Raw genomic sequence first — 12,461 nt, forward strand, 5'->3', positions numbered from 1 at the left:
CTTTAAAGACCTTTGAAACATTATTATATCATTTAATTAGAATAATGATTAAAAAAAATCTTGATAAGGTAAAATGGAGGGCAAGGCGGCGCGATATAATCCGGGCGATACTAGTACCCAAAGGAAGCGCTCTCACGTCCTCGTGACGCTACAGTGGTGGATTGTGGGACATTGAGGAAGTGGAGGTCAACAGAACTGAAACTCCAACATGTCCGTAGCCACCCTCACGTCCTTGAGCCGCTGTAGTGTGCTGGCGTTCCGCTCCTCAGCTGGTCTAGTGGTATGTTTATAATTATCATAGACTCTCACAAGTTTTTTTCCCATACAAATGTGAAGTTATTGTCACATATTTTTGTATAATTCCGACAAAAGAGGACTCCGCCTAGACCGAGTACACAGTCTGGCTGCTACTAGCTAACTGCGTTGAACTTGGTGTTTAGCTTGAAACACTTCATCTTGCCAGCCATCCATTTTCCAAACCGCTTATCCTCACTAGGATTGTCTTTATTTACTATTGTAGCATTTTACTGCCAGTTTTTTTATGTTAAATATACATAACTAACATTAACCATTTTCACATTTTAAAAACATAACTTGAATTGCAAACTATTCAATTTATATCCACTTTCACTTAATGCTTAGGAACGCTAATCTTTAGTGTATCCCACTTCTTGCTTTTTAACAGCTGTTTAAATATTGGCTTGTGTCGTGGCAGGCAGTGCGATATGCACAGACAGCAGCCGCCCCTGCAGCACAGCCTCGGATTAAGAAGTTCCAGGTGTACAGATGGGACCCAGACACTCCAGGAGACAAGCCTCGCATGCAGACCTTCGACATCGACCTGAACACGTGCGTAGGTGACCCAGATCCAAACCCGTGACCGCTGCAGAGTATTAAGTGTTGTCCTAAATACAGCGAAACATCCAAATCCGGTCTCAAATTTTGGAAATCGCCCAGTTGAACAGATTGTGTTCAGCCTAAGCGGTTCAGTTATATTGATTTGTCATGGGATTGTTATTTTGCAGTTGAAGCATTACCTTTTAAGTTAAATCAGTGTTCATGTTGATTTGTGACAGTTTGACCTGCTCTCTAAATTCATTGAGCAACGCACTGACATTTGTATGCCAAAATGTTTTCCCATGTGCCTGTTTGACATTTTGGCTCCTTTATCCTTCCGCCAGATGTGGCCCAATGGTACTTGACGCCCTAATCAAAATCAAAAATGAAATGGACTCCACGCTGACTTTCCGTCGCTCCTGCAGAGAAGGTGTGTCTTCTGATGGTTCAATTTTGACATCAGAACATAAGCAAAGCGTTTCTGTTATTCTTAATTGTTTGGAGGGGGGTAAAATAACAAAAACCTTGTGAGGTGTCACTCACAGTCTTGTAAATGCAGGTATTTGTGGCTCGTGTGCAATGAACATCAATGGTGGAAACACGCTGGCCTGCCTCAACAAGATTGACACTAATCTCAGCAAACCAAGCAAGATTTACCCCCTTCCACATATGTATGTGGTCAAAGACCTGGTGCCTGTGAGTATACCTTCTGAGGCGTATCTTAATAAGTGGTCCCTTGGGATACAAGTGACCCAATTTAGACATAACAAGACAAGATTAGACAAGGCATAAGCCATCATTTTTTTTGCGTTGACATGCAAACAAAAATTTTATATTTGTGTTATATGGTGGTGAGAGAATTATACTCAACTTATTTCACAACAATCAGCATTTTGCCACATTGTAATTTTTTTTTTTTAATACTGAGGCTTCAAGCAGTTTAATGCCACTACCCGTTGAGTTGAAGTTTACTGTCAAACTTAGCATAAAACAATAAAAAGTTAATTCAGCTTTTAAATCTGATATCTTAATGCTACAGCGGAAAGGGAAACACCAGAGAGGGGGTAACAAGTAGTGTTGGCGTCACAGTGTTTAAAGAAAAGCAAAGCAAAGAATATTTGGTGCAGCAACAAATGTAGACAGATAATTATAACAATACTCACAGGCAAATATTCTTTATGCTTTTGTGAGAACTTCAAATGAATATGAATTGGCACAATGTACATTGAAGCAAAAAAAAGGCAATTACTGATTATTTTACATTATATTTAATTATATCATTCCTGTATGTTTTTATAAATTAAAATATTACAGAAGGCCATTTTCTTATTTTAAACACAAGCATTTGAGTTTTTAATGTGTTTTTTTTATCAAGTTTTCATAATAATATGTAATATATATATTGTACGATTAATGAATTATGAGTTAAGTTCAGCGACTGGTGGGATTATTTTCTGAAACATCATAGCTATAAATCACAACATATGGTAAAATCCATATTGAAAAAGCTTAATAGGTCAGAATTAAAAAACAAAAAAATGAAAATCTCCAAAACCAGATGTTCTAGGAAAATTTGTAAAGACATTTTTTTTAAATCAACATAAAAAATATGTTTAGAAACACATTAAGCAATTTCTGATTAAAATTAGCTGTGGACCAGCGTTATTTGTAGATGTCGAATATAGATGAGAATGCAATATTTTAAGTAGGCATGCTTTCCTTCGCAGGACATGAGCAACTTCTACGCTCAGTACAAGTCAATTGAGCCCTACCTGAAGAAGAAGGATGAGTCCCAAGAGGGGAAGGAGCAGTACACTCAGTCTGTGGAGGACCGACAGAAACTGGCATGTCCTTCCTTTCATTTCTGCATTCACATCAGCTATCCATAGCACAAGTGGCGTGACGCTCAGGATTTACCCAACTTCTTTTTTGTCTCGTACAGGACGGGCTGTACGAGTGCATCCTTTGCGCCTGCTGCAGCACCTCCTGCCCCAGCTACTGGTGGAATGGTGACAAATACCTCGGACCTGCTGTGCTCATGCAGGTGTGTACGTCAGTACCTCAACCAAAATCTGTTCTGTGATACTTGTCAATCTGAGATTTGATTGGATTAAAAAAAATCCAGTTGATATGAATTAGAGTCCAAAAAGTAATGATTTTTTTTAACTGTACAAGCAGTGAAGTAACCTTTTCACATGTATTGCGAAGTATAAACAGAAGTTAACAATTGTAATTGTAATAAGACCGGCCGTACTACTTTTTTCAGACTGAGTGCTTACGTTTGAGTACATACCAATACTATATAATGCCATTACATCTTGCAGTTGTTGAAAATGTGTTTAGTATTCATCAAATATTGTGCAAAAACAAACTTTTCTTGAATATGGCATATGTTTCACTCAAATAGAACACTTTTTGGAGTAATGAATTGTCATTAGTGCCAATTTAACATCCAATTGTATGTGCTTTTAAATGTAGCCTGCAACACGAGGCATTGCTGTTAGGTGGCATCTCAGTATGAAACACTAGTGGGCTCTATGGAAAAGGAGTACATAAGTAACGAGTCAGAAACGATGGTGGGGAACTCCAGCGCCGCACTACTGTCGCTTCAGTCAGAACAAAATGAATTACTGTGATCGCATAGTGTGAGAAAAACAAAGCGCTTTGCCTTACAACAGAAACAAAAAAAAATACCACATGACCACATTTATTTTTCTGATACATAATTTACTTAAAAAATATCCCAACCCACAACTGAACAAAAATGTCCTGAAAAGCTTACACACTGAAATAATTATGTTGTCTTTATTTACTCACAAATGTACTCTGGGAAATCTGTCTGTTTCGATGAACAGGGGATAATTTTGTACCTTACAATACAATACAACTTTATTTATATAGCACTTTTCACAACTTCTGTGATTGAGTGGAAGAACATGTCACCTCACATTCCCTGTCGTTCTCCAGGCGTATCGTTGGATGATCGACTCGCGGGACGACTTCACGGAGGAGCGTCTGTCCAAGCTGCAGGATCCATTCTCTCTGTACCGCTGCCACACCATCATGAACTGCACAAAGTCATGCCCTAAGGTAACACGTCCAGCCACGACTGAACGACCGGCGACCGATAGGCGTGATGCTTAAGTGTCGCCTGTGTTGTCCTCACAGGGCCTGAACCCGGGCAAAGCCATTGCGGAGATCAAGAAGATGATGGCTACCTATAAAGAGAAGAAAGCAGCTGCTGTTTGAAAAGCCAGGTGTTCTCTGTACCATATATCATTAAATTATATGTAATTGATTCCAAAACATGTTTTCTTGATGTCTGATGACTTTATAAACACGCACAAGACTTGCTTGATGAACTGTATGTCGGTCTGAATTGCACATGAACAAAATGAGAGACGCTTCTTGCGTGTGCCACATCTGTTTTTTCTTACTTTCAACTCCAGTGTAGATGTGCATTTGGGAGACAATGAGACTTTTGTTTTTGTTGTAAAACAGACTTTGCAGCTTGTCTCAACAAAGAGTGAGAATGTTCCTTCAGATCTTACAACACTCCCTTCCAGAGAATAAATCTTCGAAATAGCATGCTGCACTGTTCTGTTGCTTTTGTCTTTTGTCCGGCAGGGTGCTAGAAGTGAGATTCAAAAGGCATTCACATATATATTGGCACTTTTTGGTGCCTGGGTTACGGCTCTGATGTTTGGAAAATTGACAAATAATTGCTAGCGTCATTTATGCACAAATGCGAACTGTTAAAATGCTGATTCAAAACGGTGAAGCGGTTTCCAAACCACTCCCCTAGAAGGCGCTGTTATTCCAAATTGGACTTGACAACACATTTCTGTTGACAAATTGTCAAACCATATAAGCCCAAGATTTCAAACTACTGTGCTGTGGCACATAACTGCCATGAGAGAAAATTAGGTTTAAAATATATATTAAGATTTCAAGTGAGCATCAAATACACTTCTACAATGGAGTGCTTGCTTTTCTTTGTTTTGAACCCTTTACACAATGACACCGAAGATGCAAAACCAACAACAGCAAAAGTCAAGACACCCTTGCCATGTAGCAGAAGCACTGCTGTCAGTGTCGGCCAAGGAGGATGCCGTTGAAATGAACTACAGTATGAACGCATGAGTATGTATTTGTGATCCACTCCTCTCCTTAGTTTTGTGTTAACTTAATCCAAAATTGATCAGTTCCCAAACTTCCTGATTATGAGCTGTCCTGGGGTCAGTGAGCTGCGAAGTTGCAGCATCCAGACGCGAGGCCTGCTCGCATGCATGCATGGGAGGCTGGACGGGGAGGAGACTTGACATGCGGGGTGGTGCAATGTGGCGCTGCAAAGTCCTCCAGCACTCACAGGGCGCATGAAGGTGGACGACAGTCGCAGCACATTGATCCAAAGGTTTGGTAAGTGGGCACTTTTTTCCCCCCCCTCATTTACAGTTTCTTCTCATCTGCATGCATTTATAGTTCGACTTAACTCAGTCTTGAGAACAAATCAACTTATTGTTGTTTAATGCAGTTCAACTTTACACTTCACTCTTGGGGTGCTTTGCATGGAGGTGTTGGGGTCATGTGGTCTTGTGCTTTCACTGGGGGGGGATGCAGGGAGGAGGGACTACAGTTAAGCCCCCGCAGCAATGGTAGGAGGATTGCCAAAGGGGAAAACTACCAGACAAAGGGGTCAATGAGGGCAAAGTGTGTGGGGGCGATTTTTAACCAGGATTTCATACATTTAGCTGGAAAATATAAAGAAAGGATTAATTTGAAGTCAAGAGATTTCTGTTTCTGTCCTGAGAATGTAGTGTATGTGGGGTGTGTGTATTGTGGGGGTCTCTGGTGAGGAAGGGGGGGGGGCTGAGGGGGTGTTAATAGCTCCCAGATGTGTGCTGTGAAAACATATGGCCTTTGATGCCACTGTGACGCATCATTGGAATTTGCCCGTGTGTTTTCTAATTCTGGCGCATTCAAAACGTGAGATTTTACTTAACCTTTGCGGTCCACAAATGCAATACAGTCAATAAAAAAAAAAAACAGCATACAGAAATGTCTGGTGCATTATTTTTTGAAGTTCCTTTGGAGTCATTTTGAGTTAAATCTCCAAAAACCTAGCAATAAGGATCCAGGAAGGTGAAAAAAAAGCCCAACTGCAGTTATGCTTTGTGTCGTGTGGATGACGTACAGTATAGTGGAGAAACTAAGAGGGCGCGTGAACATTTTTCCACAGTCGAAAAACAACATCATTAGCGTTAGAAGGAGAAGACAGCTTTCGATTGATTTCAATGACGTCATTCTCGTGTACAGTACGTTGACGCTGTCGCTGTTTTTAGGCCCTTTCCTCAACCAGGAGGCCATTTGCTTCGAGGAAGAAAGGGGGGGGCAAAAGCTGGAAGGGGGCGACAGAAGGGAAATGAGGGACGCAGACGGCTCGACGGCTGGAGGGAGGGAGGGAGGGAGTAAGTGGGGGATGAGAGAGTGGGTGCCGGGGTCCGCCGTTTCTTTCCTGGAATGCAGCCCCAGACTCTCTGCTGCAGAGGGAAAAGTGGGAAAACAGAGCAATTGTTCTTAGGAAGGAGAGACTTTCCACATTCTTGCTGTCACAACCCCCCCACCTCCCCTAATTTTCTTTTGCTGGGGCCAGTAGAGGGGGTGAAGGGGGAAGTGTGGGGGGGCTGAGGACAAAGGACATGCAGTGAATAAAAAAAAAAAAGCCTTGATTCTCACGTTGATCCATTTTCTCTGCTGATTTTCTCCATAGTTTGTCTGACTACCTCCCAGAGTGACCATGAAAGCCCTCCTCTTGATCTGCATGCCAGGTAACAGCACCCTGTCCCTAATTAAATTCTTCACAAGCGTGTAATAATGAATATGTCATCTTTAAAGTTGACACAAATCTCGCGAGTGCTGATCATGTCATGTTATTTCTCTCAACAGTTGTGCTGCTTGCCCAGGCTCAATACCAGGAACAAGTTCCGTTTCTTGGTGAGTTCATGACGTCAATATTGCTCCACTTCGTCATGGATGGAACAGCAACATGTACAAGGATGACTTCCAAAGTGTTGATCTATGTATTGTTTGCTTTTCTAGAGGACTATGGGCCCGATTATTTTCCAGGTAAGGCATGGTTTGATTCATCCATACACTGTGTACAGTATGTTTCACGTTCTATGCATGAATATATTTGTCCACTGGCCACACTGTACAGTAGGTACTGTATATCTGCATCTGTACTGCATTTGCACTTTTCAAACGTACACATTTGGACAAGTGGTTCGCACGCCCACTTCACAGTTCTGCATGTTCTCCCTATGCTTGTGTGCCTATATGTGCCTCGCAATTGACAGGCAACCAGTTCAGGGTGGACTCCGACATTTGTTTTGGGCAAGAGGTGGGATGGGCTGTAGCGCAACCGCATCTAAAAAGGAAAAGTGCTACAGAAAAAGAACAAATTAATGCAAGTTCTAAATTCAAAAAGTTCATCAACTAAATGACATGGATTCATTACATGGATGGAAAATACTTTTCAGGAGGCCAGTTTGGGGATTTCTTAAAATGCTGGAAAAGTGATCGGTAGAAAATGTAAACACTTGCAGATGGTAACAGAAATGGACTATAACTGTTAATGCAGCCGAGCTGTTTTGCCCATTATACTCTCATCACTTTTGACTTTACTCGACTTAAAGGGTTCTATTTTCATGAATGCCATAAATCCTGAGCAGAGGTGGCTTATACTCATTGATAACGCTGGTCATCAAATTTGTATGAATTTTTTTTTTATCATAAATGAATAATAATAATATGTAATATAGTAATATATTCCGTAAAATGTATGAATTACGGGTTACATTCTGCAAAAGGTGGATTTTCATTTCTTCCTGAAACGGTATAGCTATAAATAACAATGCATTGTATAATCCGTATGGGCGCAAGCTATTGTAGATCCAAAAATTCTCAACAACATCTCAACAACCTGATGTGCTACAAACACAGTAAGGACATTTTTTTACATCGGCGTCAAAAATAAATTTTGGGACACAGGCAGCCATCTCTGATCAAAATTTGATGCTGACCTGTGCAATTTGGCAGACAAATGCAGGCCGGCGGATCTAAGAGAGGGAGGTGCGTACAGCTGTGAGTGTGATCACAGCTGATGCCAATCAAGGCCAATCAAAGTGGCACCGCTTATTGCCTTTAAATCCAGTACGTCACTCGTGCACTGACAATCACGACACCTTAACAAAGGGGATACATGGGGGTCCAAAACATTTCCATTCCAAAGTGGGCACTTGGAGATTGACCCTTACCCCAATCTTTCAGTACTCAAGAATTTGCTCTTAATTTCAAATGTCATCTACATTTTATATATATATATATATATATATATATATATATATATATTTCACATTCTCATTAGATTGTACAGGAACAGTTCAAATGCTTATTCATGTTTCTGGAAAAAAGAATGTTGTTTCCCTCTGTTCAGATAGCCCAGATTCTGAGACTCATGAATCTATTCCTGGAAATTTCCAGCAGCAGATTCGAATCGATCCCGTGATCCGTCCAGAGAAACCAGGTATGTCTGCTAACTCTTTGAATTTCCATCTGGAGAATGAGTCTTGAGTTTTCTTCTCTTCTCATATGGCTATCAGAGACTGATTTGGAGACGGAGCCCACAGAGCCCGGTCCTCTCGGTAAGAAAATTGAGCTGTTGACTTCCTGTAGAGAGATTTTGCTTTGTAAATTTTGCGCATGTTTGGACTCCCAGACTGCAGAGAGGAGCAGTATCCCTGCACCAGACTTTATTCCGTGCACAAACCATGCAAGCAGTGCCTGAACAGTCTCTGCTTTTACAGGTATGTCACACGTGGAACCGCTTATACGCAATGAGCGATTTATCCGAGCATCCCCAAACCATGTCATCATCTATTTTCGATTTATTAGCCAGAAAGACCATCTGAACTCAGTCAGCCTACATGGCCTCAAGAATTTCAGTTTTAGTGGAATTTAAATACTCACAGATGCAAACATGCACACTCTCCTATTTAATTAAAGACCTTGGGTCTCTGTAGTCCGAGGAACAATGCTCTCTTATTTATTTCTTTTCAAGGTCCTCTTCTTGTTATTTACAGTACATGTGGAATCTAATTTTATTATTTTTTTAAATGCCACAAAGGAAAAAGAAAATATGCATGTGAATATTGTAATCTTTGTCGAGCTGTGTTACTCCACCGGTTGTTTTCAAATATCCATTGTTCATAACACTGTGTGACACGGATGCTATTCGTTAGCCTGTCCATGGCATTTTACATTGTTTGTTAGCATTTAGCTAGACGAACTATCGTAAGGAAAAGTTAAGTGGCTATTTTAAATACAAGTGTTATTCTTAGTTTTATTCTTCTTTGCTCCATGATGCAGCAGCCCCTTGTATTTTTCTTTTTCTTTTTCACCACCAAAAGGAAGAGACAAAAGTGACACAACCAGAACCACATTAAAACGAGCGGACTTAGAGCATGTGAATCATCAGATGTGATGACGGCTATCAGTATTTTCTTTGAAATACAGTGTTTCTTTTGTGTGTGTGTTTTTTTTTTTTTTTTAAACCACTCAGCCCATTTCCCCTCTTTTCCAATGAAGTTTGTTTATTCCAACTGTGCTACTTGGAGGGCTTAATGGGGCATAAAAAAAAGAAACAGAGACGTGTGTGGGAAAGAGGTGGGGGAAAAAAATAGTACATGGACATGGCTATTCCAAAAAAAAGATTCTCTCTGTACAGACCCGTAAAATCGTATTCTTGGTACGCATAATTAATTTCCTTTAGTGACATTTGCATATTTTACTGGTGCCACATATGAACGTCAAACCTTTCCTTTTGTCTCCAGTGGTACAATGTCCCTGCATGACTTCTTGTTTTCAACCTTCCCATTCTCATGGGAGCACCTTCAGCTCAAATTGCGTACACCAAATTGTTTTACGCAAGAGGCCTTTTTTCTTTCAGCTGCGCGACCTGGCAACTATTAGTGACTTGCAAACAGCAATTTGAGATAAGAGCACTTCATTGTGGCAGAGGACTGAACTCATCTCAGTTCACAGCAAGGAGGAGTTGGGCAGATAGTAAACAGTTCTTCAAAAAAGAGCTTTCAAGCTGTTTTATGTCACCCCAAGTAGTTTAGTGTCAGTTTACTGGAAAACTAATTATAAAGTATTACACATCGTGTAGTTAAAAACACATCGTTTTTTTTGCCTTAAAGTCTGTTAGCTTAATGCTAACACATAATTGGACACGCCATAGACAGGCTAATGATTAGCATGAATGTGGCGTCACACTTTAAGGGGACTGATTTTTTTCAACACAAATGTTGCAGGAACACATGGACGATAGCATACATTCTTTATCCTCTGCCAAAAATTACTTATAACGTGAATGCTCTTCATCACATTTGTTTTGCAGTCAGAGGCGTGTGTACGTCATCAACAGGGAGGTCTGCGTGAGGACCGTGTGTGCACATGAAGAGCTGCTCAGAGGTCAGGTCACTACATTGTTTACTCGTTTATTTTTTTTGCACCCGACCTTTTGTCGTTCTGACCTGGAACTCACCTGTCTATAGCGGACCTGTGCCGGGACCAGTTCTCGCGCTGCGGTGTGGCGGCGGTCAGCGGCCACTGCGCATCTGTGGGAGGAAGTTGTGGGAAGAGCTGCGGTGGTGGCTGCTGATTGGGCCCCTCGAGAGGCACTACACCCATCTACAACTCTTCTCTTTCCTCACTGATGTGTCCTATAATGCAGTGTTTCCCAACCTTTATTAAGCCAAGGCACATATTTTACATTAGAATCACCTCACAGCACACAACGGGAAAAAAAATGGCACAAAAAGGTATATACAGTTGGACACCTTCATATTCAAGGTTCTGCATTTAGAATTTTTTGGAAACCTATTTACCGTTTTATCTTTGGAGCCAATGGGTTTTGTTGATGTGAGTTAAGGCGCTTCATTTTCATAAACATAGTCCTTTGGCACCATTTTGTGATGGCTACAGTCAACTACAACATAGCATGACCATTTTGTGGGAGAGGAGGCAGTTACATTGGTGCCTTGAGATACAAGTTGCGTCTGCTCCATGACCTCACTTGTATCTCAATACACTCTTATCTCAAATCATCTAGCCCCATTGAAACAGTAACCCCCCCCCAATCGCACGAGTTACTTCCCAGATCCCCTCCGCAATAAGTGAAATCCACTACATAGAATTTTAATACTCCCTAGGCATGGTTTTATAGCAATAATGGCACTTTTTTAGGTCTTAAAAATATTTAAAAATAATACAAACCTTTTCAAGAACATATTAAGAGAGAGCCAGAGGAACAATGGCTAAAACAAACATATCGTACGGTGTACAGATCCATGTTTACAATTAAACAAATCCCGTTTTGGTTTTTTTCCCGCAGACTAACAAACCTATCATCCCACAATATCGATCAGTCATCATGCCAAAAGATGTAAAAGCGTTGATTGCTGTCGGCGTAAAACGCAGGATGGTAGAGGATTAAGACAGTCATTAATCTTTTTCTAATTGCCAGTCGAGGTATCATTTGCATTTACTTGTATCTCAAGGTACGAATGTACTTTATTACTCATCGCCTGCGATGAGCAGGACGTTCACTGTATACTAAAAAAAATTAAATCCTTGACCAAATTGAATCTGGGTTGGTTCCGTTGAACACAGTTATTATTCAGTTGTATAAATGTCGACAATTTGGTGCATAGGTTAACAGCATTTTCTGCCTGTGAGTGGAAAAGCATTCAGTTATGACACTATTATAATGGATGAACAAAGATTATTTGTAATAAATTAGTAATAGTTTTCGGACCAATTAAGTACAATATTTTATGCGGCTCACCGGATGAGTTTGTGGTTGGGAATCCCTGCTACAATGTCACCTCTTCTATTTCTCACGCTCCACTGTTTGCCTTTTTTCCCCACATGTATGAGCCTGTGTATGGATCAGTATACTCCAAAGAAGCTTGATGATTGTACGAATCACTGGTGCTATAAACTCCTCACACTGGTGCTGTATTAGAGATGCGACTTGCTGCGGAGACACTCTCAGTTTGTTTTGCATACTGTACCGTATTAATCACATGCATTGTATGTTGTTTTCTTATACTGTACTTAAAAAAAAAAAAAAGTCATTCAGTCAAAGCGGTCACTGACATCAGCCAAGAAGATGACCTCAGCTTTTTGAGCACAAAATGCTTTGCGAAGGCTTCTCCTGAAGCGCTACTGGTGCTTTGTAAAACTGTCTTGATTTAAAGGTAATAAAATGTTTGTTGTTTGTTTTGTTTTTTTACAACAGCTTTTCAGTATTTCACAGACTCATTTATTCAGGTTCCACAAATGTTTATTTGAGGATACAAACATCGTGGACATGTGTCGGTGTTAATCGTCTAACACAGAGTTGCCCAAACTTAACATAGGGATTCAAAATGTCCCACTTTTACTTGCTAAAGGCTTTGGGGTTTGTTTGTTTGTTTGTTGTCATTGGCATTTTATCATTTGTTAATGTACAGTATATGTTATTACGACAAAAAAATATATATATTTCTGTATGTTTG

The 12,461-nt window shown here is 40.4% G+C and overlaps 2 protein-coding genes across 2 annotated transcripts; both read left to right on the forward strand.

The window, feature by feature from the left end:
- The first annotated feature begins 112 nt into the window (after positions 1-112).
- sdhb (succinate dehydrogenase complex, subunit B, iron sulfur (Ip)) lies at positions 113-4,423 on the forward strand. The gene is made up of 8 exons (XM_088309739.1): positions 113-280; positions 716-849; positions 1,182-1,267; positions 1,397-1,533; positions 2,565-2,681; positions 2,780-2,881; positions 3,805-3,927; positions 4,006-4,423. The coding sequence occupies exons 1-8, from the start codon at positions 209-211 to the stop codon at positions 4,084-4,086; spliced, it is 852 nt and encodes a 283-aa protein (XP_088165865.1). The 5' UTR covers positions 113-208; the 3' UTR covers positions 4,087-4,423.
- Positions 4,424-5,177: 754 nt separating this feature from the next.
- mfap2 (microfibril associated protein 2) lies at positions 5,178-12,212 on the forward strand. Its single transcript, XM_088309223.1, has 9 exons — positions 5,178-5,256; positions 6,608-6,665; positions 6,784-6,831; positions 6,937-6,963; positions 8,333-8,422; positions 8,499-8,540; positions 8,615-8,702; positions 10,298-10,371; positions 10,455-12,212. Exons 2-9 carry the CDS (start codon positions 6,635-6,637, stop codon positions 10,559-10,561), a joined length of 507 nt encoding a protein of 168 aa, XP_088165349.1. The 5' UTR covers positions 5,178-5,256; positions 6,608-6,634; the 3' UTR covers positions 10,562-12,212.
- The last annotated feature ends 249 nt before the right edge of the window (positions 12,213-12,461 follow it).

Source organism: Idiotropiscis lumnitzeri, chromosome 11 (assembly GCF_059441095.1).
Source record: "Idiotropiscis lumnitzeri isolate Australia: NSW breed Sydney's pygmy pipehorse chromosome 11, RoL_Ilum_1.0, whole genome shotgun sequence".
NCBI lineage: Eukaryota > Metazoa > Chordata > Actinopteri > Syngnathiformes > Syngnathidae > Idiotropiscis > Idiotropiscis lumnitzeri.

Coding starts and splice junctions, on each gene's coding strand:
- mfap2 (XM_088309223.1), top strand. CDS start 6,635: ATGAAAGCCCTCCTCTTGATCTGCATGCCAG. Junction 6,666..6,783: donor CCTCTTGATCTGCATGCCAG/GTAACAGCACCC, acceptor TTCTCTCAACAG/TTGTGCTGCTTGCCCAGGCT. Junction 6,832..6,936: donor GGAACAAGTTCCGTTTCTTG/GTGAGTTCATGA, acceptor TTGCTTTTCTAG/AGGACTATGGGCCCGATTAT.
- sdhb (XM_088309739.1), top strand. CDS start 209: ATGTCCGTAGCCACCCTCACGTCCTTGAGCCGCTGTAGTGTGCTGGCG. Junction 1,268..1,396: donor CCGTCGCTCCTGCAGAGAAG/GTGTGTCTTCTG, acceptor TTGTAAATGCAG/GTATTTGTGGCTCGTGTGCA. Junction 2,682..2,779: donor TGGAGGACCGACAGAAACTG/GCATGTCCTTCC, acceptor TGTCTCGTACAG/GACGGGCTGTACGAGTGCAT.